Source organism: Sorex araneus, chromosome X, assembly GCF_027595985.1.
Source record: "Sorex araneus isolate mSorAra2 chromosome X, mSorAra2.pri, whole genome shotgun sequence".
Lineage (NCBI taxonomy): Eukaryota > Metazoa > Chordata > Mammalia > Eulipotyphla > Soricidae > Sorex > Sorex araneus.
This window is the reverse complement of record NC_073313.1, coordinates 107,783,033-107,809,698: the sequence shown is the minus strand read 5'-3', so window position 1 is coordinate 107,809,698 and position 26,666 is coordinate 107,783,033. Positions and strand designations below refer to the sequence as shown.

The 26,666-nt window shown below is 42.1% G+C and overlaps 1 protein-coding gene across 8 annotated transcripts in view; it reads right to left on the bottom strand.

Annotated features, from left to right (window-relative positions):
• The window catches only part of TMEM164 (transmembrane protein 164), a 187,807-nt gene that overhangs the window by 27,243 nt on the left and 133,898 nt on the right, over positions 1-26,666 (bottom strand). For all 8 annotated transcript variants that reach the window (XM_055119732.1, XM_055119730.1, XM_055119728.1 and 5 more), the window contains one exon: positions 12,953-13,031. In XM_055119732.1, coding sequence (XP_054975707.1) covers positions 12,953-13,031 — 79 coding nt within the window. The remainder of the gene's footprint in view (positions 1-12,952; positions 13,032-26,666) is intronic.

Here is a 26,666-nt window from a genome sequence, read left to right as displayed (position 1 = left end):
TTCCTTCAGCATCATTGTTAAAACGTGGATGCAGCAAAAATGAAGTTGACGTCAAACCCAATGGTCTCATTCATGTCTATTATGTAGCTTAAAGTAGCACTTTCGAAAAGTCTAGGGGTAATCTGAAGTGATGATTTCCTGCATTGCCTCGGCTTCCAAGACAACCAGGTAACCCTTCAATTGCCATGTCACTCGTGTTACATCCAGACACTCGTTTTATCTCTTCTACTGACATGTTGATGTTCCCTGGAATGGCTTTGAAAGTCTCCACCTGCAGTTATTCTGGACCATCTCATTCACTCCCATATTGGTATCTGCTACCTTCATACCAATGCTTCTGAAGTCAGCCTCTAGCCCGACACCCCTGAACACATCTAGAATACTCCACAGGATAGTCCAGAGGTGCCTCACCCTCAAGGAATATAATCCTCTAATGTAATCCTCTATATCAAGCATCCTCTTTTCTTCTGTCCTCTTAGCAGTGCACTTACTACAACCCCCTAGTCACCCAGACCAAAATTCTGGGGTCATATAGATATCACCCTCTTTTTCGCTTAGACAGCATCTTAATGATAACAATGCTCCAATTTCACTATTTGTTACTATTTGTTTTCTTTTGTGGTTACACCCCACAGTGTTCTCCTGTTCTGTTCTCAGGCAGACCCCTGGCACTGCTTGGGGGGAGAGATGTAATAATAGAGGGTTCAAATCAGGGGTTGGCACATGCAAGACAAGAGCCTTACACCTTGCACTATCTTGCAGCCCTATGTTTTCTAACTATCAACAATTTTTTTGATTTTATAAGTTTACTAAGTCATTGGTTTAGTTACAGACACTCAATATTCCAAACACCAATCCCATTACACTGCACCTTCCCGCGACCATTATTTCCAATTTCTCAATCACCCAGAGCAGGCCCTCAATAATTTATTTTATATTGCTTGTTACAAATAATTTGCTAAAAGGACAATTTTTAAAATGTTTCCTTAGGAGAAAGTTAGTGAAGATTGCTGTATCTCACCAGGGAGACATTAAGCCCTTGTGTAAGAGATTACTAAGATGTTGCTACAGGTTACGCTTTCTGTGTTTATATTTTATTAATCGAGATTGGTTGCTTTCTACAAACATCGCCATGATCCCGAACAATTAAAAGTTTTAAGAAATAAACAGGCAAGCTTGCAACACAAGTTGAGAAGATTTTTTTTAAAGACACTACTGCCACCTAGTGGCAAAATGCACGCACACATTGGGGCCATACCCAGTAATGTTCAGGCTAACTCCTGGCTCTGTGCTCACTCATAATGGGCAATGGGGACCATATGAGATGCTCAAGATTGAACCTAGTTGCCTGCGTGCAAGGCAAGTACCCTACCCACTGTACTACCACTCTAGTCACCCACCCAACATTACTTTTTAAGTATCATTTTTAAGTATCAAAAATTATTTTCAAAATACCATTTTATTATTTTTAAAGCACAGAGGGTAGGGCATCTGCCTTGCACAGGGCCCACTGGGTTCGATTCCTCCGTCCCTCTCGGAGAGCCTGGCAAGCTACGGAGACTATCCCGCCCACAAGGCAGAGCCTGGCAAGCTACCCGTAGCGTATTCGATATGCCAAAAACAGTAACAAGTCTCACAATGGAGATGATAGTGGTGCCCGCTCAAGAAAATCGATGAACAATGGAATGACAGTGCAGTGCTATCATTTTTAAAGTATCACTATTTTAAAGTATCACTTGAACAAAATGTGCCTCAGGCTGCCTTGGAAATTCAGACAGAGCTCCAGGGTGAACACAGAATTTGCCAGGGTCCAGGTAGAGAAGCCCGGCCTGTATGTAGACATGAGGAGGGCCAGGAAAGTGGCAGATTGTTCATGTAAAACGGGATGTGACGGGAGTTGGAATCCAAAGGAAATAAGATCAAAGACATAGGCAAGGATCCCATTTTGAAACAGCCTTGACTGCCATATAAAGGAGCTTGGTCTTTATCCTGGAAGGGATTTTAAAGCAAGGAAGCCAAATCTGATTACATGCACTTTATTTAGAATGGCCACTCCAGAGACTAGACAGAGAAGAGACACGGTGGGAGGTAGGGGCAGCCCGGGGGCAGCGATATGAGGGAAGAAACAAAGTAGAACTGGAAATAGAGGCTGTGAGCCAGACTACGGTTGGGGTGGCTGGGGTGGGGGGGGGGGGGGAAAGGGCTAACTCTACAAACATTGTATGACTCAGAATACTCAGAACTCCTGAATTTCCCAGTAGAAAAGTTTTTGGTTTTGAGGGGATTTTGTTTGGTTGTTTGTTTGTTTGGGCACATAAGTCGACAATGATGCCATGAATGTAGGAGAGAAAGAATGGTGTGGACAGAAGGGTCCTGTAGCCATGCCTATTTCACAGTGCCTGCAAATACTTCTTGAACTGTCCGTGACATTAATATATGGGAACGCTGGGAACACAGGAGGAGCAGGAGGAACAGAGCCCTAGGAGACAGGGTTTCTTGAAGAGGGAGAAGTGGTCATCTGAAATGGAGGGTGACAAGATTAAGACCTCCGACAGCCACACGTGTGCTGAAGCTTTAGAATGGAGTGAGGCCCAATCCTGACCACAATGGGGTACAATCTAGAAGGGCAATCCACTCAGGAGAAGCAGCAAACATAGATTAGCAATAGCAAAACAACAGTAAGAATCATAGAGCATATCCAAGAACAAAGAAGCCTGAACATCACACAGTAAACTCAGCACATCCTGAGGATTTGCATCGTACCAGAGTGTGAAGTACAAGGCAGAGAGGTACAAGTACAATCATCTGAGACTGAGAAATGAGGTCAGGGCAGGGTATTGGTGTTCGCAGTATGTACCGTGCACTAAGATGAAGGGAGGGGGCACTGAAAGTCTGATTTTGTTTTGTTTTACTAGTAAGGTGTTTACCTTGCACAGAGCTGACCCAGGCTCAATCTCTGATACCATATATGGTTACCCAAGCTCACCATGAATGATTCTTGAACAAAAAGCCGGGAGTAATCCCTAAGCATTGCTGGATATAGGTCAAACAAAAAAAAACCTAAAAAACATTAGGGGTAAAACACACACATACACTGCAATTATCAACATAGCAAAAGAAAACAGAGTATTTTATATATATTTACAACCTTGAATGGGAGAAGAGATTTTTAATCATGAATCAAAATCCAGAAGCCATAAAATAGGCTTTTAAAAGGGCAGATATATTGAATTATATAAAAATGTAAAACTCTGACATGGCTAGAATAAATCATGAACTAAGTGGAGAATAATAAAATAGGAGAACATATACACAACTCATAACACAGAGAGCTAACTACACATAGTTCATCCTCAATAGCAGCAGGATATTGGACCCAGCTCTCTGCGCCATATGAACATACATAGATGCTCGAGTTCTTTATATCGAATGACATAACATTTGCACAAAACATTATACATGGTACTTACACCTCCTATAAACTCATTCTTCTGAAGAGGCTGTGTGGAAACAGGCAGTCTTTCACATTGCTAGTGGGCATTTGAACTGGTACAACTTCCATGGATTTAGCAATATCCATTTAAATTACAAGCACATATACTCTTTGATTCAGCACCACATACAGATTTATTATTAAGGGAATTAATCTTATATTCAGCTGACCCTTGTACAATGTGAGCTTGAACTCTGTGAGTTCAGTCGTAGATATATTTGCTTCGATGAAAATATTCAGAAGATTTGTGACAATTTGAAAAAAACCACAGCCAAGCTGTTTAGCCTAAAATAATTTTTAAAAAAAGGAAAAGAAAATGTATATATATGTTATACATGCACAATTATGCATGTATAAGTAGCTATATTATCCTTTACTACCAGAAATATAGACACAAAACTATTGTAAAAGGTTAAATGTTTGAAAACTTGGACATACACACACGGCCATACATGTGCTCATTTGCAGTCTAGAGAAATGTAAACAAACATAAAGAAGCAGAAGTCCTCACTGCAGAAAATCCACTTCTCATTAATGAGCACTAACTTGTTATTGTGCTAGATAGTTAATAAACTTCCTGGTTCTCTGTGTGTCTTTGTGTAAAAATCTAATGTGTCGGTGCAGCCAAAACTGCGTGGGATGCTTATGTGTCATTATCCTCATCATTCACTGGGTGCAAGACTTGAATAGAAGTAGATATCCTATCCTTCAATAAACACAGGGTGGATATTTAACATACACTTCATTATGTATTAGGTTCATTGCTGTTTCTAATTTTGGTCTCAAGGAATTACCTTATCATATAGCATGCCGGTCTCATAATAAAAAAACTGCCTACCAGCCCACGGAACTGCTTTATTTTGTAACTTCTTTCTTTTTAATGTAAATATGTTTCAAGCTGTATTTTGAATTTGAGCGTAATGCTGCAAACAACAAAACTTTTACAATCACTCATTCACTTCTCTCTGGGCTGAGCTACCATGAGGCAATCACTATGCTGCTTCTTTGCAATTCATGAATCATTAGCCCTTTAAATAATATGAAAATTTCACATTATCTCTTAATTGTTGATGTCACTGTTAGTGATGTGGATTATTAGCAATCCCGTACAAAAGACATTATTGATGAAGGTACCAAGAAACAATTTATACTGAAAACATACAAACATATGGCACCCACTAATATGCTATGATACAGGTAAATGTATTGTCCATATGAGTCTCTTGGGGTGAACTACAGATGACAAAAGGGATCATGGTAGAGGCTTTCGGCCACTTTGGTGGTGGTGGTGGGGTGCAGTAATTGTGTAACATTAAAAGCATTCATAGGCTAAAAAAATTTAAAAATAAAAGCATTTTGTGGAGTTCATGCCCAATTCAATCAGCTTAATCAATAGCTGAAAAAATAGCAGTGCTACTACATTATAAAAATAAATAAATAATAAACAAATAAATAAATAAAAGCATTCATGGGGCTGGAGAGATATCAGGGCTCTTACGTTGCACACAGCTGACCCGGGTTCAATCCCAGATACCACATATGGTCCCTTGACCATCCCCAGGAGTGATGCCTGGGTGCAGGTGTAAGAGTAAGCCCTGAGCACTGCAGGGTGAAGCCCAAAACTAAAAAATACTGCTGCTAATGTAGTATAACCATGTTACCTAAACTATAAGTTTCCACTATAATAAATTTAAATTTTAAATAAAAAACAGTAATTCAAAAATTATGTTTTTCCTTCTAGCTTATTTTATTGGAAAGATATGGTATATAATATGCATAACATGGAAAACATGCATTAACTATATTATCAGCAATATTTCCTGTCAACAGGAGACTCTTTACACTAAAGTTTTGGGCAGTACTCAATGTTACACAGTGATTTTTGATTGCACGAAAGGTCAAGGTCATTTTCCTAAACCCTTCATTGGCACAGATCAAGAAGGCACAAATACAAGGTCATTCAGTGCAGTAATATTATAGTAGCAAAAAATGGAAAGAATTTTAATTATTTATCCATAGTAGACTGAATAAACAGGATACAGTGTCTTGATCTCATGCTATGTTTCATAGCAATAAACACGGAAAATACTGAGTTCAAATCTTGGATCTGCTACTTACTATCTAAGCTTTCAGTTTCTTTATCTGTGAGAGGAAGCATATAGCAATGCCTACCTACAGTAATGCTTACCAAAGAGTATTATCTACCTAAGAAGTTATACCTAAGAGTAGTCTTGTCAGTCTAAGAGTAATGCCTGCCAAAGAAGTATGCCTACCTAAGAATAGGATCTATCTAAGAGTATTGTCTAAGAGCAATGCCTGCCTAAGAGTAATGTCTGTCTAAAAGTAATAACTAAGTGCAATGATTGCCAAAAGCATAATGTCTATTGAAGAGTAATGTTTTCTAGGACTAATAATACTTGCTTAAGAGCAATGTCTACCTAAGAGTAATACTTACTAAGAGTAATGTTCACCTAGAGCTGGAGCGATAGCACAGCAGGTAGGGTGTTTGCCTTTCATGAGGCCGACCCAGGTTCAATTCCTCCACCCCTCTCGGAGAGCCTGGCAAACTACCGATAGTATCTCCCCTGCACAGCAGAGCCTGGCAAGCTACCCGTGGTGTATTTGATATTCCAAAAAACAGTAGCAACAAGTCTCACAATGGAGACATTACTGGTGCCCGCTCGAGCAAATCGACGAGCAATAGGATGACAGTGACAGTGATGTTCACCTAAGAACAATGCAAACCTAAAAGCAAAGACTACCTGAGTAATGTGTACCTAAGACAATGGGTAGGGATGACATGAGGCAATGTGTGGGAAGAGGTGGAAACAGTAGCTGGTATGTGTTCATGCAATACTGACTGCTTCCATGTTTTAATACTGGATTTTCTCCCCCCACAAAGGCACACATACCACTTGTGGAAAGCAAAAAGGAAACTTCCTAGGGACTTATATTGGAAGCACTCAAAGAAACACTGCTAAACACAGCAGTTGTGCAGGTGCCTATTCTTAGGCAAGAGGAAAGAAAAGAGTTTTAACAGTTACTTAAATGCGTGCAGAAAACTCTAAAAGGCCAGATAAAAACAAAAAAATAGTTATTATCTGTGGAGCTGTTTGTCAGCAGGGGTGAGGGGATTGCGTGGGATGATGGAAAGGGCAGGACAGGTGACATTTAACACAAGAGCTTTTGTCGGTTTGATTTTGAACTGAACTATATAAATGAATGTCAAAAGAACCATTAGGAAGAACAAGCTGACATTATTTCCTGACTTTTCAGAGCTATCAAGATAAAAGCCAATCCCCTGATCCCAGTGAACAGAGCTTTCCATGTCTGAGTTCACCCTGCACCCATGTACCCTGCCCTTTTCATCCCTCAACTGTGCTGTCACCCATGCCATTCTGTCCTAATATGAGGGTTTATCCCCCCAATACCCAGGCAAAACTGGCCTAGTAGATGCCTATTCCTTCAGATCTCAGTTGAAAAATCAGGGTTCCTCCCTCCCAAAAAACCCCCTGCAAACGATGTCAGGTTGTTTTGTTCTTTGTTCTCATCAAAGCACGCTTCTTTCCCTTGGAGTATTTTTCTCAGCTATTTCTTACACTTGTTTGTGTAATTACTATAACTATATGCTTGTTTTGATTGACACATATCTCCTCACTCCATTAAAAATTCTATGAGGGATGGGGTGGTGCCTGTTTTATCTTCTTTTTTCTTTCTTCTTTTTTTATCCTCAGTTCAGAGCCTGGCAGAAGGGGTATGTAAATATCTTGCTAGGACTGGAATGGCTATGCTCACCCCTTCCCCAAAAATTCATAGGATGACATCGTACCTTCCAGAGAGAATGGTTTTAGTCAGGAGCTGGGGCCTTTGGGAGGTGCTGACGCCATAAAGATCAGGTGTCATGAGTGACAAGAGGCTTCAGTGGGATTGTGTGCCCTTCCTCCCAAGTGAGAACACGAGAGAAGTTGCCATGTAAGTGCCAAGGGCCAGGCAGCTTTCACCAGAAAGTGATCACGCTGATGCCTGGATCTTGTACTTTCTAGTCTCTGGAACTATAAGCAAGAAACTCCTATTGCTTCTTTTTGTTTTCAGAGAGGCCAAACTAGGGGCCAACCCAGCAGTGCACAGGGCTTATTCCTGGCTCTTTGCCCAGGGATCACTCCTGATAGTGCTTGGGGTACTATACATGATGCTGTATAGTACCGCATGCTGATCAAACCAGGGTCAACCCTGTACCACGAAAGCGCCTTAACTCCTATGGTAGCTTTCCAAGCCTGAATCTCTACTGTTTCCAAGCAACATGTAGCACAGAATGCCTAAGTTACGTATTATATATTATGCTTTAGCCATTCAAACCATAAGCCATATGTGTTAGATGAATGGTTACATTGTATAAATGGTAAGAATGGGTCCCAGGTTCTAGCTAAGAGAAGTGGGTGGCCTTCACTGGAAGTCACTCCCTAGTCCACGCAGAAGTTGCACTGGTCTAGAAAGCAGAACTCTGGGGAAATCAGTATTTCATAAGATAAAGGTAAAAAGCATTCATAGATGTGACTGAGGAAAGCATGGCCAATAAAGCAGGAGAGCCAGGAGAAGAGATCTGGGAAGGCATGAAAGGAGACTATTCCAAAAAGAAAATACCCAATAGCCCCTGAGGATGCAGAGATTTCAGTCCATGTAGAGCCAGGCAGTCGAGGAGAGGTCAGAAGGCATTATTTGGAGGAATCCAGGTCACATAAAAGATCTAGGCAAGCGCCACGCACACCTACCCTGCCCACCAGCTCACTCTAGGTGGCAGACGGATTGTTTGGGGGCCATACATGGGCAGAGATCAGGGCTTCCTCCTGGCTATGCTCAGGGAACTTTATGTGGAGGCGGGGATTACACCAGGTTCAGCAGTGTGCCAGTACATTAAAAGAGAAAATTTTAATGCCCTGAACCAAGAATTTATGAATATTAGAAAGTTTCTCTTAAAAGTGAACATGTTTGAAAAAACCTGATAAGCATCTATACATTGCAGAAGCTGACTTGACAAACATTTAGCCTCTGGAGAGCTGAGATTTCGGAAATGCTGCTTCTATTTATGTCCTTTTTCTCTTTGCGTGTGGAAAAGTTTGGGGTCACACCTGATGCGTTCACTCTCAGCTTTCTGTTTGGCAGGGCAAGCTTCCAACGGAGTTCAAGAAATCATGCAGAGCTGTGGACGGAAGCGGAGTCAATTGCCTGCAACACAGGCACTAGACAAAATGTTTTCAAAGTTCTTTTTAAAGGTTACCTAACTTAGTGGGGAAAATAAAGAATTATGTGAGGGCTAGGGATGAGGAATTGTTTTAGTTTGATTTCTGAATATTTTTTCAAATTCTGCGGCTACACAGAGTAGTGCCGAGGGTTTAATCCTGCCTCTCTGCTGAGAGATCATTCCTGGATGTACTTGAGGAGGGGGACCCTATGGAGTGCTGGGGAGATTGGCCACATGCAAGGCAAACGGTCTACCTACAGTGTCTTCTCTCTAGCCTCAAGGAAGACTTTTCATCCTTATTGGTTAAGTAGTCAGGCATGAACAAAGGGTAGGAGGGGCGGAGATAGGACTTAGTGCTAGCTTTGTACACAGGGGCCGGTTCAGTGCCCAGCACTTTATGGTGAAGTAAGCACTGCCAGGAGAAACCTCTGAGCACACAACTGGGAGTAGACCCAAAGCACCACCAGGTGTGACCGCTTCAGAAGAAACGATAGGGTTGGGAAGCCAGGTGTACATGTGACGAAGAGGCGGAATGAGAGAGACACATCCATGTGTGATGGCCTCACTGGAACACCAGTTCGACCATGAAGGCACAGAAGACTGGGAGGGTGGGTGATGATAGAGTCTTGGAGAGTGAAGCTGTTGAGGAAATTCCCACCTGAAAATGTCTACTTTCTCAGGCACTTGGTTGGAGGGGGGGTGGTGAGGAGACTGGAATGAAGTGGACAGGAGTCTGAGGAGGCTGGGATAGGTTTAGCCCATGACGTCCAAGAACAGTATGTGGGGGAACTGAGGAAAGATGAGAAACATGATCAATGGTGTCGTAAGGACAGCTCAAGCAGAGACTACAGCTTTCTAATGGCCTACAAGAGAATGGCAGAGAAGACTGCTCCAGTAGGCCGAGACTGCACACTGGGATTATACACAGATCCCGTGAGAAAGAATAAGGAACGAGGTATTCTGAGGAGCCACTGAAAGGAAAGTTCCAGTAATTGGTGATAGTGGAATATAAGCTGTTTGGGAAGCTGAGGAGAGAAGTGGATATTTGGACCAAAGAGACAGATACAGATGCTCATCATCTCAGACAGGGAATTTCTAGGGAAAGGCAAGGTCCAGGTGCTGATGCAGAAATCACAGCAACGAAAGGAGACCAGAGCTCAGGAGTGGAAGAGCGGTTCTCACCGGAAGTCTCCCAATATGACAGCTACAGTGGCAATGGAAATACCAAGACCCAGGGCTGAGAAGGATAGGACAACAGGTAGGCCACTCGCCTCACATGTATTTGACCTGGGTTTGATCTTTGGCACTATGTATAGCCCCCTGAGCACTTCCAGAAGTAAGCTCTGAGCACAGCCAGGTGTAGCCCCAAATCAAATCAAGAGCCATGGTCCAAAAGCATCTATGAATGAAGACAGGCGGGAGAGTGACCAACAGGTAAGTTGGGAGTAGTAATGGGAAAAAAGGTAGAGGTAAAGAAGACAGCATTTTCCTGGCAAGGGAAAAAGGTGAAATAATGACCTGGAAGAGACAGTGGTGCAACAGGCCACAGCTGCGCAGGGCAGAAAGGACAGTCGCCACTAGTGAATTTCAGGCAAGAGACAGACAATCTTTGTGTACTGCTAACAGTCGGTAGTTTGGGGGGTAGGGTAGGGATGTTATTAAAAAAATACATAGTTCCAGTGGGCCAAAGGCCAAGAGTTACGAAAAGATGAAACAGAAGTGAAGTGGAGGAATAAAGACTTAAGGAATAAAAGAATTGCATGGACAGAAAGGAATGAAATTTCTGTTTCCATACACCAGGGAGAAGGAGGAGCCGGGTTCTCAAGCAAGTGCTTCCAGAAAATAAAAATCTAAACCAGCTCTTTCTGGAAAATGACAACAGAATTTCAGACAATAAAAGGCCCAAACCCTCAAAGTTTCTAGTTTCCAAGAAATAATTTTTCCACTGTTCACTTCGGCTCTATTTCTCCTCTGCAAAGGGTCAGCAATGCTGGGGAAACCACCTTGGGAAATTGTCCTTTGTCTGGAAATGTTCAGCAGTTCCACGAGGTGGACAGTAGATGGCAACAAAGAGCCTGGAAGGAAGCCGAGATCTTCCCTAAAGCTCAGAGGTGGGGGAGACCTAACAGAAGGTTCTGGAAACCACATTTTCTAGTCCTGCAGTCCCCTATTTCACACGTACTGTGTTTTTATTACAATTTCCTCTCTTCCCCCATAGACAAGGACTTCCTTCAGAAGAACTGGGCCTTTATGATCAGTGGTATTGAATCCCTTATGCAAACGACAGCAGGGAGAGGTTTCAGTAAACCTGTTGAGTGAATGAATGGCTGAGTGCGGGGAGTGTGGGGAAAAATTCCAGATAAATATGACTGGGAAAAAGATATAGTCCTTTAGGTGAACACGGTACGTTAAAAGGAGGGCTGCCTTGGGAGAGAGACTAGGTTAGGCTTTAAATCCCAGCTCTGCTCTTTCTTGAGCAAAGTACCCCACAATTTCTAAGCCTTGATTTTCTTCTCCACAGGAAATTTTTCCATCAGGGCGAGTGTGATAGGAAAATACACAAAATTGGCCTAGCAGAGTGTTTTGTGCACAGCACTCAATAAAAAGCACTCCTTGTTCTCCAGCCTGCAGGGCCAGGCACCAGGAGGGAAAGAATCCCTATCAGGAAGATTAGCAGAAAAAAAAAAAACAGAGTTAGCACATCAATGCCAATGTGTATCACCAGTGGCTCACACTTGAGTGGGTTTTATTTAACATAAATATAGAACTGATGTCACTATATTAAGACTTGGAATCCTTTTTCGGTTTGTTTTCCCTCAATAGTGTAGCAAAAGCACCGATTTAGAAGTTTTGACTTCCCAGATTATTTTTGGAGTGAAGTAGGAGCAGGTGGAAGGAAAAAAGGAAATCGACTTAGTTTTCTCTGCATCAGACTCACTTGGAACAAACGTAAGTGTAGCTCGTAGGCACGAGCATTTAGCCAGAACTTGGCCCACACCTCAGACAGCAGGTACCGTGAGTGTCGGGGATGTGGAGCCAGGGACAGCTGCCTGCCTCACCCGCTTTGGAATACGGGGTGAAGACCAACATATTAGGTAACTATTTCTATGCTATAAGGGACAGGCCTGAGAAATGGCCTGAAATTCTCCTGGATTTTGGAACTTGAGACTTGCTTCCCTTGAAGCTCAAGGGGAGAGAACATTTAGAGCAAATGAAAAAGTGGCAGTGAAGCGACACCAAGTGGCTGCATGTGGTAAAAACATCCCCAAAGAATAGGAACTTGCAAAGAATCCTAACTGAAAAAAACCAGGACCGGGGGAGCCAATCTTTCAGAGGGCAGGAAATGCCACAGAGAACAGCGGCATTCTCCAGCCAGCAAACGCCCAAGCTGACTGGTCCTGAAGGCTGGCTCCCAGCCATACTGTGGGGGCTTGGCCAGAATTCCTGAGTTGGAGGAAACACAACTTCCTAACCATCTTTCATCCAGGGGACTCAAAGGCCACGTGGCCATTCTTCATGCACTATTAGTAATGGGGTGAGGTAGGGAGAGTCTGGTCTCCCCACAAAGGCCCAACAAGCAAGACGAGAGAATCTGGTAGCTAAAAGTCTCAGAGACTGCCGCAGCACTCAGTTAGAAAGGACACATAGTGCTCGTCATTTGGGTCTGCGGTGCAAGCAAAGCCAAGGGATGCTGGATGGTCCAAATGATGGTGCCCCCCCCTACTTCAGGCACAAAGGAATTCGATGATGTCTTCAACCTGAGATAGGAGGCTTAGTCACCCATCCTTTGCCATCAGTCCCCAAATCTCATCGTCTCTAGACTTCTTGACCCTTATTGGATCTTCTTCGGTTCAGAGAAGATGGACTGACTGGACCCAAACCATAAGTGTCTCTCTAGAGACGACTGCATGCTGCCTTCTCTCCGTCCAGCCTTAACTGCACCCTGAGGCAGGAAGAAGCAGCAACAAACCCCAAAGCACAACAGCCTCAGAGCCCAAAGCCTAGACTCCCCCAGCCAAGCAGTCTGTGGCACCATCCATGTTTGCCCACAAAGGATGGTTCAGAAAAGCACCCCTCGACGCTCGGTAGGCTTTATCCTTGGCCCACAGGCTTGTGGCTGGCATCACACATGTTATGGCAGCCTAGTCAGGCAGCAACTCAAGGTCTTGGCAGGCATTAGGTGTGCAGGTGGGCACAGTGGTGTGGGTGAGTGGCCTTACCTCCTTTCCACAGCAGATAGATTGGAACCACATACAACATTACATGCTGGATATAGTAGACCTCCAGTTCAAAGGGGAGCTGCAAGGACAAGGTTGGAGAGATGTCAGCATGGATAACATCGAATTCTGAACTCGAAAGCCCCTGCTCTTCAGGGCCCACAACTTAGTGACACCCCCTGCGCTTCCCCCCAGCTTCCCCCACCCTTTGTGGTCCCAAAAGAGAGGCTGAAATGAATACACTTAATCATCTTTCGGTCTGTACTAGTACTTTTCCAAAGTAAACTGTACAGATGCTACTTTAATAAACGCTTCACTGTGAAAGTCTGGTTAAACACTAAAATGCTATATTCAATATATCACTTTAGAGGGTTGCTACACAATACACAGGAACAACAAACACCTTAGAGGTTCACTTTATAGATCTAAGTGGAATATTGACTTAAGCGGTTTCTACAAATAAGAAACTTGCTTAATACTATTTATCTGGTGTTACCTCTACTTTTGTTTAACCAGTGCCTTTTCAAAATTAACACTCTATACAGAGTTTCATGAACAGGCAACACGTTAGGGAATTCACAGCGTTGAAACCAGTTTTGCAAGAAGCATTAAAGGAGCTTCTTTAAAGGACAGGAAAAACTTCCCAGCACGTGCACTGAGTATGGTATTCATGGTACTTATGGATGCACTGTACTTAGATTTAAGAAAGATATTTATACTCCTAGCTTGCTAAAGGATTTGACGCATTTTTCAATAATGAACATCATTTATTTTGAATATTCTATGTCTGATCAACATTTTTACATGCATAGATATCTTTATTGCAGTCTTTCTTATTTGATTCTAACACTTATCTATAATATATCTATAATATGATATTATATATCTGTAACATGATATATCTATAATGTGATATTATATAATACAAAACTAATATTCCATTTCTTAGGGTAAAACATTTTGTACTTTTTTTAGGCCTACATTTAATGTTTCTTAATTCACTCATTCTTACTATATGTAGGTTTAGCTATTTAATATAAACTCAATTATATTAGCACAGAATTTTTAAAGAAGTTTTACATATTACAGGTAACATGATAATTAGCACAGTAACCACCAAGTAGAAAATAAAATTAAATAGATTTTAGATGCCAGAGTGGAAAACCTAGTTGTGCAAATGAAAATAGGCAGCATACTATATTATATGATTAGAATTTCGTTATTTACATAGATTAAAATAATACAGCAACCAATCATTACAGATTGATTTATTTGTTTATTTTCTGATTATTTATAATTCTTTTATGTTTTCTTGGAGAAAGCAATATGAAACAAATTTATTATATGACTGCTGACACAGCAGGTAGGGGGTGGAAGGGAACCTGCAGACACTGGTGTAGGGAAGGGCACACTAAGGGTAGGGTTTGTGTTGGAACACTGTACGCCTGAAACAACTCTATTATGAAAAACTTCGTAAATCACAATGTCTTTTTTGTTGTTGTTTTTGGGCCACATGCAGAGATGCTCAGAGCTTACTGCGGGCTCTGTACTCAGGAATACACTCCTGGCAGTGCTTGAGGGGCCATATGGGGTGCCAGAGAACAAGCCTGATTAGCTGTGTGCAAGACAAATGCCCAATCCACTGGACTGTCGCTCCAGCCCCTCCCAGTGTCTTAATAAAAACACTGAAAAAATAACACTCTGTATTCTGCAGAATACACCTGAAGAAATACAACCTACTAGCACTTATGGTTCCCGGAATATACCTAGTGACCCAATTTAAATATTATTTTTTAGTTGATAGGATGAATATGTGGGATAGGATTTCTAATTCCTTTTTTTTCCTGATTGAAAAATAAAACAAAACAAAAACATGACTGCTAGGTCTGGTAAAGAGTTTCCCCTATTGGATAGTTGGGCTCATTCCAAGAGTTATCCTTACTTTTGGGTAAAAACCAAGCAACTGAGGCCAATTTCTGGTCTGGATTGCCAAAAAGAACTTCCCCAATCCTCCTTCCCATCCAAGCCTGCTTACTCATTATTTTTTACTCTCTTTCAAAATGAAAGGTCAGAATTATCAAAGCAGAAACTAGTTTCTTTCATTTTTTTAAATTTTATTGAATTACCGTGAGATAGTTACAAGGTTTCATGTTTGGGTTACAATCACACAATGATCAAACAGCCATCCCTTCACCAGTGCACATTCCCTACCACCAATATCCCTGGTATACCCCCCCATCCCTCCCTCCCCCTGCCTCCATGGCAGACAATATTCCTTATACTCTCTCTCTACTTTTGGGCATTATGGCTTGCAACACAGACACTGACAGGTCATATGTTTGGTTCATTATCTACTTTCGGCATGCATCTCCCATCCCAACTGATTCCTCCAGCCATTTTTTTTCTTAGTGATCCCTTCTCTATTCCATCTGCCTTCTCTCCTCTGCTCATGAAGCAGGTTTCCAGCTATGGGGCAATCCTCCTGGCCCTTGTATCTATTGTCCTTGGGTGTCAGCCTCATGTGATGATATTATATACTCCACAAATTAGTACAGTCCTTCTATGTCTGTCCCTCTCTTTCTGACTCATTTCACTTAGCATGATACTCTCCATGTCTATCAATTTATAAGCAAATTGCAGCAAATAGTTTCACCCTGGCCAAAGCCCTGACCACAGCAGCGTGGACTAGGCAGCAGGAAGAGAATGAGTGTCTAAATCAGTTTTGGTAAAGGACTTCAGCAGATGGCAAGAAGCCCTGTCCTCTTGATCTTCCATACATATATACACACACACACATTCATGGGCTTTAAGGGGAGACCCAGAGAGGCAAGCATACCTAGGGAAAGGGTCTGCTGCCTCTTTCTTTCTTACAGGGAAAGCTCAGAACCAGAAGGTGAGTGCTAATGAAAAAGAGGAAGTTCCGGGCTCTCCAGGTCCAGTACCTCAAGCCTGCCATGTGTCAAGAGCTGAAGGCAAAAGATAGCAGAATTCCCAGAATGAGTGCTGGAGGTGACCATGGATCCTGGACTAGACACTGGCATTTGGAAATAAAAATAAACACAGAGAAAAAATCCCAGTGGCAACACTGCTCAACTATCTGATGTTCTGATAGTGTCTCTCTGATAGTAGCTGATGCTCACAGGCAGAACAGTAAAATTGCAGATGGAGAGAATAAGATTCCCAAAGTCTCTGCAGAATATGCTAGAATCACTGGAACAGTTGGCAGAGTTGAAAATGAGCCTCAACAAAATAAAGGATCTTGGGGGGTGGTTGGACAACAAGCTCATACCCGACTCTCAAAAACATGGAGTCAGGGATCACCCTACTGGCTCACATGTGGGTACCTTTCCTCATGTGTTCACATTCTTCATGCATCTCGAAATCCCCCACGAAGGTAGACAGGCCAAACACCATCCTCCCTGAGTGGATAAGGCAACAGATATACCAAAGGGTGGACCTGACAGGACAGGGGGTCATGGAGGTAGTATAGCAGGTAAAGCCGTTGCCTTACACAGGGCTGACCTGGGTTTGATCTTTTGCATTTCATATGGTTCCCTGAGCCCTTCCAGGTGTGATCCATGAGCACCGAGTCAGGAGTATGCATGTAGCACTGTCAGGTGTGGCCCTTCTGGTCTTGGATTTTACTCACCACCCCCCACAAAAAAAAACAGCCTGAGATATCCCAGCAGACTTTCACATACCTCCAGGACTTGGCCTGTCTCGTTAACGGGCCTGGGGAGCTGCACTCCCATGCCCTGACAGGGAGAGGAATGCAGATAACCAGGCTAAGGAGCCACTGCCCAACCCAATTCCAGTAACATGCCCACCACTCATACTCCCGTCACTGCTCCCTGCCTTGAGAGTCACAGTGCAGTGCCATTTGTTGCTCCCTCGCCTTTGTAGAAGGCTCCACTGCATTCACTTGGCCAGGAAGCAATTTATCTCTGGGGCAGCTGGCAAGGACTTTGAAACCTGTAACATCTGAGCTTTTGATTTCTTTCTGACACTTGCCCTGTGACCTCAGGCAAACTGTTCCATTTCCAAGCCCACTTCTACATCCCTGCCCTGACAATTTAAATTATGATGTCATTATCAGGTTGTCAATCGGATACCCACACTTTTTAAAGAGAACACACCATCACCACTTATTATGTGCCACAAATGATCAGAAGCACTTTGTTAACTATTAATTCCCATAATTCTCCTAACCAACACCACTGAGCTGCTACAATGCACTTCATTTAGAGACAAGAAATTGTGGCACAGAGAAGAGGACTTACTCAGGACCACTTGACTTCCTGGGATACAGAGCCAAGATTCAAACCCTGGCAGTCTGCTTGAGAATTTATAGCCTCAGCCAGGGCGGTTCTGTGACCACCCAACTTCCTTTCACCCTGAACAAAATGCACAAGATGAAGGAGATGTATGGTGGGAAGGAGGGAAAATGTACAGAGCAGCTACAGAACTGGCTTCTGTCCTAACAGTTTTTGCTCATGGGAACTTTGTCCAGCTGTCCCATTTTAATGACCCTGTGTTTCCCAAACTATCTGCCTTACCAAGGCTCCAGGGCCCACACACAATACAGTGACAAAGCCCAGCTTGCAATATGCACCCGGGTCACACATCCCAAGAGTAATGGCCAAGAGGTTGATCCTACCAGCAGGGTCCTTCCTCTGGGGGATTCCACCCCCTTTCTTCCCAGAGTTCCCTATGCTGGAAGACCAGAGTGCAGGTTAAACTCGGCAAGGGTACCTGAAGCATTCAGTATCTGGGAGAAGAAAGGACACAGAAAAATGGAAAGTATGGGAAAATAGAGGGAGAAAGGAGATAAAAGAAATGGGGGCAACAAGACAGCAGGAAAACGGAAGCTGAGGGGCTGTAGAGACAATGCAGTAGGTAAGGTGCTTGCCTAGCATGTGGCCAGCTCTAGTTCCATCCCTGGCACCCTATATGGTCCCCCAACTCCTAAGCTTTACCCTTGGTACTAGCTCTCTGGCTCTCCAAGCCAACCTTCTGTCTTCATATCCTTACATCCATACAAATAAGAAAATAAAAGTATATATTCTAATATAAAACATTACACATAATATGTAACATTAACATATATAAGTAATGGAAATATATACAAATATAACTAAAAAGTTGAAAGAAGTCTATTGTGGCAAACTATTTCATTTTTTTCCACTCAAATACCAGTTATTTTTATTTTAGACAAAATTATTTTAGCCACAGAGATGCTTTTTCTTTTTTGCTTTTTGTGTCACACCTGGCGATGCACAGGGGTTACTCCTGGCTCTGCACTCATGAATTACTCCTGGCGGTGCTCAGGGGACCATATGGGATGCTGGGAATTGAACCCGGGTCAGCCGCGTGCAAGGCATATGCCCTACCCGCTATGCTATCGCTCTAGCCCCCAAGAGATGCTTTTTCTAATGCAAGTCAGGTATGAAGAATTGGAAACAACTTTAGAGTTAAGCACAGATGTAAAAAGTAGGAGACAGTGGATATATCTTACTTCAGTGTACCTGAATTACATGGAAATTCTCTTTGTGGATCACATGGGAAGAGAAGGTAGTTCAGTTTATGCCCTATACTTCATAGATAGGTTTAAATTAAATTCAGTAGCCTATGGGATATATGTACAGATGTATCACTTGTATCACTGTGGCAAACTATTTCATTACTCCTTTACATTCATCACTGCAAACTGATTTGCCTCTTCTTGCTGCCCCATTATCCAATAACATCTCTAAGTACTTTCTCTCTCCATTTCAATAGACAATTGTATCACAACTGTCCTCAAATCTTCCTTCATTTCCCCCCTTCCTTGGTGCCATGACTTCCTCTTTCACTGGGGGAAAGGAGCAACTAGAAGGAAATATCCACAGGCTTCAACCTCCACATCTCCTGCTTCTCAGCACTCCTTCTCAAAACATTTGCTGCTTCAGAGGCAGGAGCTCAGGCTTGCCCTACCTTCACACACAAGATATTGTCATTTCTCATTAGTACCAGGACAAGAAGAAAAGGTTCTTTTGATTGATTCTTTATTTTTCAAACATTTTTTTTCATTTAGGCACCATGTTTATAACTCTGTCTAAAATAGAGTTCAGGCATACAATACTCCAACACCAAACCCTCAACCAGTGGCAACTTCTCACCAACATTGGCCCAGTGGTCTCTACCATTCCTTGATTTGCCTCCATACCTGGCACATTGAAGCATAAGTCCTCAACAAAATCTTAGCAAATCAAATCCAATAAGACATCGAAAAGATCATACACCATGTTTGATGTAAAAGAGGTAAGGATAGTTCAACTTTACAAATCAATTCATGTAATAAACCATTTTGATAAAAAGAAAGATAAAAATCAAATTACTATACCACTCAATATAGAGAAAGCTTTCGACAAAATCTAAGATCTACTCACAATAAAAGTTCCCAACAAAATAGTGATAAAAGGCACCATCTTCATGACAGTAATGGCCATTATAAAAAACCCATAGCCAGTAACATTTCCAATGGGGAAAAACTGAAAGCATTCCTGCTGAGATCAAGCACAGCAAAGGATGTCCACTGTCTCTGCATTTATTATGGTATTAGAAGTCCTAACAACAGCAATCGGGCAAGAAAAAGAAATCAAAGTGACCAAAATTGGAAAAGAAGTCAAACTATCACTTCTTGCAGAGGACAAGATAATATACATAGACCCTGAAGAGTCCACTAAATAGCTCCTGGGAATAATAAACCCTTTCTTGTCTTACAGGAAACAAGTTAAAGAAAGAAGCTACGCAATCTTTCATCTAAAACAGAAATTTCTGAGCTGATTGAGCCTACTACCTCCTCCACCCCACCCCTCGCCAATTTCAAGAGCCTCTACAGCGAGATTCTCCCTTTATCCTAGTAGCCCGAAGGGATGGTATCAACTGTTCGGGGAAACACTTAACTAAAGAAACAAAAACTCTTTAAAAAATGTGGGCCACACCCAGCAGTACAAGTGTGTGTGTGGTGGGTGGAAGTGAACGCTATCACTTTTGGAGATGATCAGGTCTGGCACTGCTTTAGGGGCCATCAGCAGTGCGTGCGAAAGCAAAAAAGGAGCACCAGAAATCACTCACTTGAGCTGTCTCCCCTGGCTTAACATAGATATTATTGTGGGGCAGGGGGATGCACACTAGGTGGTCCTCAGGGCTTATTCCTGGCTCTGTGCTCAGGCATCACTCCTTGCAGAGCTCAGAAGATCATATGGAATGCCAGGGCTTGAACCCAGGTTGATTTGTGCAAGGTAAGAGTCCTACTCACTATACTATTGCTCTGACCCCAACTCAGATATTGTTGAGCCCACTTCCTCCTCCACCTGGCATCTCCGTATCTCCACTTCCTTTAATAGCAAAACTCCAAAGGTCTCTCATTTCCACATCTCTAAAACATCCATCCATATCCTCCACACAAATTTTCACATTCACCACCCTCTCTAAACTGCTATTAATGAGGTCATCAATGACCATGCACAACAAGAATGAAACTGAACTCATGTGGCATCATTGTACGAATCGTAAGTAGTTTCCTTTTTGATAGCCTACACTTATTCCCAAATCCTGAATGCTGTGAGCACAATAATTACCTCCAAGTTAACAACCTTGTATAACTAGCTGGGCTACCATTGGTCACTTTCAGATTTCACTTAGACAATCCATAACATTAGATATATTCCCTCATCCATTCCCTGCCATAGTGGCAGGGTGGGGTGGGGGGAGACGGGACTGGGGAGCGGGGAAGGGATGTTGGGTTTACTGGTGGTGGAGAATGGGCACTGGTGAAGGAATGTGTTATTGAACTTTGTATGGGGGAAACATGTACAAAGATGTATGGATCTGTAACTGTACCCTCACGATGACTCTCTAATTAAAAATAAACTAAAAAAAATAAAACAATGCTGTAGATATATTCCCTCATCCTTCAAATGCTTTGCACACTGAACTTCTAGGACAGGACTTGCTTCTCTTCCTCTACTCCAGAAACTCCTATTCTCTGAAACCTTTTTTGCTGACTATTTTTAGATGACCTTGTCTCTAAATATGGAAGCAGCCCAAAATCAAATAATGGCCCTCAGTACCAGAAAATCGGAGCTAGACTCCTGATTATGAATTCCATCTCATGGCTTCCAAATGAATATCCAGAAACAGAGAATAAGAGACCATATGCAGACATTGGAAGAAGACAGCCATTTCAAGGGAAAGCAAGGCCCTACAAAGATATCAATTCTACCCATCTCATATTTGCTGCCTCCAAAACTAGACAAAAACATCATCCTTGTTTATGCCATTTCATCTGTAGTGCTTATTATGGTAGCCAGAGTCATATACTGACCAAGCACATGCAACAAGCCAGACCTGATTCTAAGCATTTTGCAAATAATAACATCTTTCATCTTCAAAACAGACTTTGCAATCAGCAGCTCCTATTTTTGTTGGTCTCCAGTTTTGGATGAAAAAATTGAGACCCAAAGAGGCTTTTCTTAAAAGCAAAACACAGGAAATGACTAATGCCATCTCAAGGAGAATGAGAAAAGATGGTGGTATATTTATATGATAGAATGTTGTATCACCATGAAAGTAGAACTATTGTTATAGTCCATAGGAGGGCTGAATCTTAGCAACATAATATTGAATAAGGCAAGTAAATCCCAGAACATTGCGTACAAAATAATACCCTTCATAAGTGATTATCGATATGACAACTCCTTGGGTTGAATTCCTAGCTGTTTATGTTATCGCAAAAAATTAATCTGCTCAGGAATAAAATTAAAACAGGCCACACAGACCAGTGGTGGAGTCTGGTATAAACTGAAGATTACAAATGTGATTACCACAGTTGTATATATCCAAGGTCTGTTTAAGGGGGGGGGGGGAAAGGTGGGACTCAACAAAATAACTTGGTCACAGGCTTAAGGCTTGCTAAAAGGCTACACCAGGATGTGAACCCAGGGAACTTGGCTCTAGACTATGGATGTCTGTTTTAGACTGCAGGCTATTTCCTCAAAGGGGAAGAAACTGGGTCCATGAAGAAACCTAAATTGCTTTGAAATCCAAATCCTAAATATGAAAGCTCAAGGCCCTAGCCTTTTGAGTGACCGTGAGATAGGCTCTGGCCAACCTGGACCCAGGGGCTCGAAAGTCACAAAGCTACACTGCCTCCTGTGTCCCACTGAGCCAATGCATGATTTCATGTGGAGAAGAGGAGAGCAGTTTTGAGTATGACAAAAAGGTACTTCAGGACTCTGAAACTCAGTCCTGCGCACATGACTTAACTTACTACTTAAGGAGGAAAAGCAAATATTTGTGCAGATCTCTCCAGACTTCAGGGAACAGGGTAATGCCAGAGACTGTTCAAAAACCTTATATAGGAACTAGAGCAGCATCCAAGTCAAAAGCCAAAGAGTACGTGTGTGTGCATGTGTGTGTGTGTGTGCATGCATGCTTGCACATGCATGAATGACTGCTCTAGGTCTTGTTCTCTCCGTGAGGGCCTTTCATACCTCTGACAGTTCTATAGCATCAGTCTTCTTGACTTACATATTCCACCCAGAAGTCTAAGGAGAGGAGAGAGGGAGGTATGATGAGAAAGGTAGCAAACTGCCAGTCCCTCAACAGAGCCAGCAGACCCTGGTCTATTGAGTAGTGTTTTCAAGCAACTTGCACACCAGGTGACTTTGTATAAGGCCAACCTTATATCAGCACCAGAACTAAGAAAGAGACAAAAGCATATGACATTTGGCTCCCAGGAAAGTCAAAACAGCTCAAGGGCACTGAGCAGTGCGTGCCCACCCCCACCCCACCATCAGAGTAGAGTTCATTCTTTGTGCCTTGGAGGTCTCTACCTGAAGGCAGCCAGTGAGCCAGGCAGTCATTTGTAAGTAGCATCTCTCTTCCTCTCACCTAACAAGTCTCCTGAGCAAGGCCTACCCCCTCTACCACAACAGGGGTCAGATTCATGAACCTGATGGCAAGGGAAGACAAACATTATCTGTCTCTTTGAGGAAACTGGAAACGGTCCCTGACTACCTCCTGTCACAAGTAGATTTTTCTGACTTTTTTTCTTTTTAACTCTTTCTTTCTCCCTTCCCAAGCTCCAAGTGCTCTGATTCTTTGTGAGCTCTGGGGAATAATAAATTTAAGAGTCACAGCAGATCCTAGCTAAACCAACACACAGGCATGGTACAGAATGTTTATCTTCATCACCGGTTTTGAGAGAAATTTCTTTGAATCCACCAGAATGTAATCCAGTATCTTGTATTTAATCCATCTCTCTAGAAGCCATATAGGTCTCTAAAGGCAACCTGGATGTAGGAGTAAACTTAATCTGTACTTGGAGAATGACAGCACGCCAGGCTCCCGTTAAGTCTAAATAGAAATCGTGGAATTTAGAATGGTCTTTCTCAGAAATGACAGACAGGTTCTGGGAAAGTTTGCTGATAAGGATAATATCACTAGTGTTGAAACAGCAATAAAGATAATAATAGCAATCAAAATGCCTAATTCTCTGCCAGGCACTGTCCGAAACAGGTGATATATATTAACTAATCTTTATAACTCTGAGATAGGCTCTATAATTTCCATTTTACAGATAAGGAAATTAAGATGCAGTAGGAATAACTGACCCAGAGTTACTTACAGACCCACCAAAAAACCTAAACAGTGTTATTAGAGTCCAGGTGTGCAACTCAAGGCCTAAATGACCTACAAGGGTACCAAAAACTTTAAAACATCGAGAGGGAGAGTCCTTGATTTTAAAGCTTGATTTACAAATGACTCAAATCCATGAGGATTTACAATTTTCATTTAAAAATGACTCAAATATCTTGCTACTTAAATTTTATCTCTCCTCTATCCCTGTGCTGTGACCTACATATTATCATAAGCAGTGAGCAACACTGGAAATTACCTCCATCTTCCCCCAGACACCCAGGCAGATATCCAATCAACAGATAAATATTGAGCCAGAGAGCTAGCACAGGGATTTAGGTGCTTACCGTGAAGCCAACACTAATTTAAGCACTTCCAGGAGAGAACTCTGAGCATAGAGGCAGGATCAAGCCCTGAGCCCAGCTGCGTGTGGACTAACCACCCCTTCCCTCCAAAAAAAAAACCCAAATATTGAGCACCTACTCTCTCGCAACTATTATGAAAAGTATATATAAAAAGTCCCTGTAGGATCCAGTTCTACCCACCTCATCCAAATGCTGATTCCTAGGTTTAGTAAGGCTCAGAAATCAAGAGATGGTTTTAATCAAGGTCTTAATGGTCCATTATCACTAATACAAATATATTACTCGCTATAGAATATGTTACAGGGGAGTTCTGATACATCATAGAACTTAGTATTAAACTAGACTGGTATATAGCTACATCTTAACTTGAGGAATGGAGACCAAAATCAAGGTTCCCCAAAGAATCTCATAGATGATTACCATCATAAAGCCAGAACACAAAAAACTACACTTCAGAGCAGAAGTATACTAAAAATACAAATTGTCCTAGAAGTATACTAAAAATACAAATTACCTCTAGAATGGTAAACAAATTCTACTCTCAACCTATTAATGAATGGAAGCAGTAGGAGAGTAATTTAGTTATCAATACTAACCTATCCACAAATGGGTTTCCAGCCTAAATTTACACTACTTGGATCATCAGCCAGTAGGCTGAGAATGTTATGTAGCACTACATCATAGAGGTAGCCCTCAAGTGCCTGGCAATTACAAAAAAAATACCCTTGCCACAAAAGGTCATGACTCAAAAGATTCATCTACACCTCGCCCCGAAAAATCCCAAGGAAAAGAAAAAAATGCAAGGTAAAATAACAATAATAGAAACACTTAAAACTTAAACATGATAAGTGAAATGAGTCAGAAGGAGGGATAGACATAGAATGACTGCACTCATTTGTGGAATATAAAGTAACATAATGGGAGACTAAAATCCAAGGATAGTAGAGAGAAGGGCCAGGAGGACTCCTCCACGGCTTGCAAGCCGGCCTCACATGCTGGAGGTAAAGGCAGCTGAGATAGAGAAGGGACCACCAAGCAAAGGATACCTGAAGGACTCACTCGGGACGGGAGATGCGCGCTGAAAGTAGACTATAGACCGAACATGATGGCCATTTAATACCTATATTGCAAACCACAACACCCAAAAGGAGAGAGAGAGATAGAGAGATAGAGAGAGAGCGCAAAAGGGAATGTGCCTGCCACAGAGGTTGGGGGGATGGGGTGAAGGTGGTGGAAGGGATACAGAGAACATTGATGGTGGAGAATGGGCACTGGTGAAGGGATGGGTATTCGACTACTGTATGATTGAAAGATAATCACGGAAGTGTGTAAGTCTGTAATTGTATCTCATGGTGTTTCATTAAAAAATTAAAAATAAATAATAAAACATGAAAAATAATGAATAAAACTAAAAATACTTAAGATATTTAAAATAAGTCATAATCCAAGAAAAAATAAAATATTAGAATTTCAGAACCTTATCCTTCATTATAGAATACATTTAATATATCTTTAAATGATAACTATGATAACTAAAATCAAATATTCCATTGATAGTTCGAATAAATATGTTTCGTTGCTTACTGACATACTAAGGAGATATGAAATGAAATAAAGGAATAAAATTATCCAATAATAACCAAAATGTAGTAGCAACCAAATTTTCATCTACTAACAAATAAATATACATGGCTTTTCATGCAACTAAATATTGTTAGGCAATAAAAGGGAATGCAGTGTTATTGCTATAATATGGTTGAGCCTTATAAACATTTTGCTACGTGAAATAAGTCAGATAAAAAGGGACAAATATTAAATATTTCATTTCTATGAAATGCCTATTCTCACCTAAAGGCCTACTCAGGTACAGAGAAAGGAAATTTTCTCTTGATGCCATCTTTGGATATTGGTGTTTAGTCTCCACCCCCACCCCATTTTCTTCCGGCCACCATTGCAACTGTAGTTCCACTGATGCTCAGTTGTGATGTCTGCATGCCTGGGTGCTGTGTATATTCGCTCAGTTGCACTGAAGCAGAGAGCATATATCTTACTATGGCACTGGGGATTCTAAACACAGTACCACCAGAATTGCACTTGGCACATGAGGTGGTGTCAAGGACTGTGCTTGTGGTCTCATGCCTGCAAGGCAGGCACTCTGCCTGGGCCCAAGCCTTTAGTACTTAACCAGAGTAAGCATATTTCGAGGCTAAAGTTCCAGGCAGTATTTTGTCAAGACAGAGGTAGTTGGGGCCAGAGAGTATACAGCAGGTAAAGCACTTTTCTTGCCTGCATCCGACTCAGATGCAACCCCTGGCTCTACATAGGGCCCTCCGAGAACTGCAAGAAGTGAACTCTGAACACCGCTGGGTGTGGCCCCCAAACCAAATAAACAAAGATAGCACTATCCATGCATCTGCCAAATATACCCCTGGTCCCTACTTCTGTGAAACAGATAGCAATCCCTTGCTCTAGTCTGAACACAGAACAGCGTTCACCCCTGTAGCCAGGGTAGCTGCTCAGCTCTGGCCTTGATTGGATACTTAGACACAGCACATATGGGTAGTCCATATGAGGCTAAGAGGGAATGGCCCAGTTCTTTCCACAGTACCTCCAAGTAAGCTTTCTCGAATATCAGGCATATCTTTTTTTCTGGGCCCCACCTAGCTATA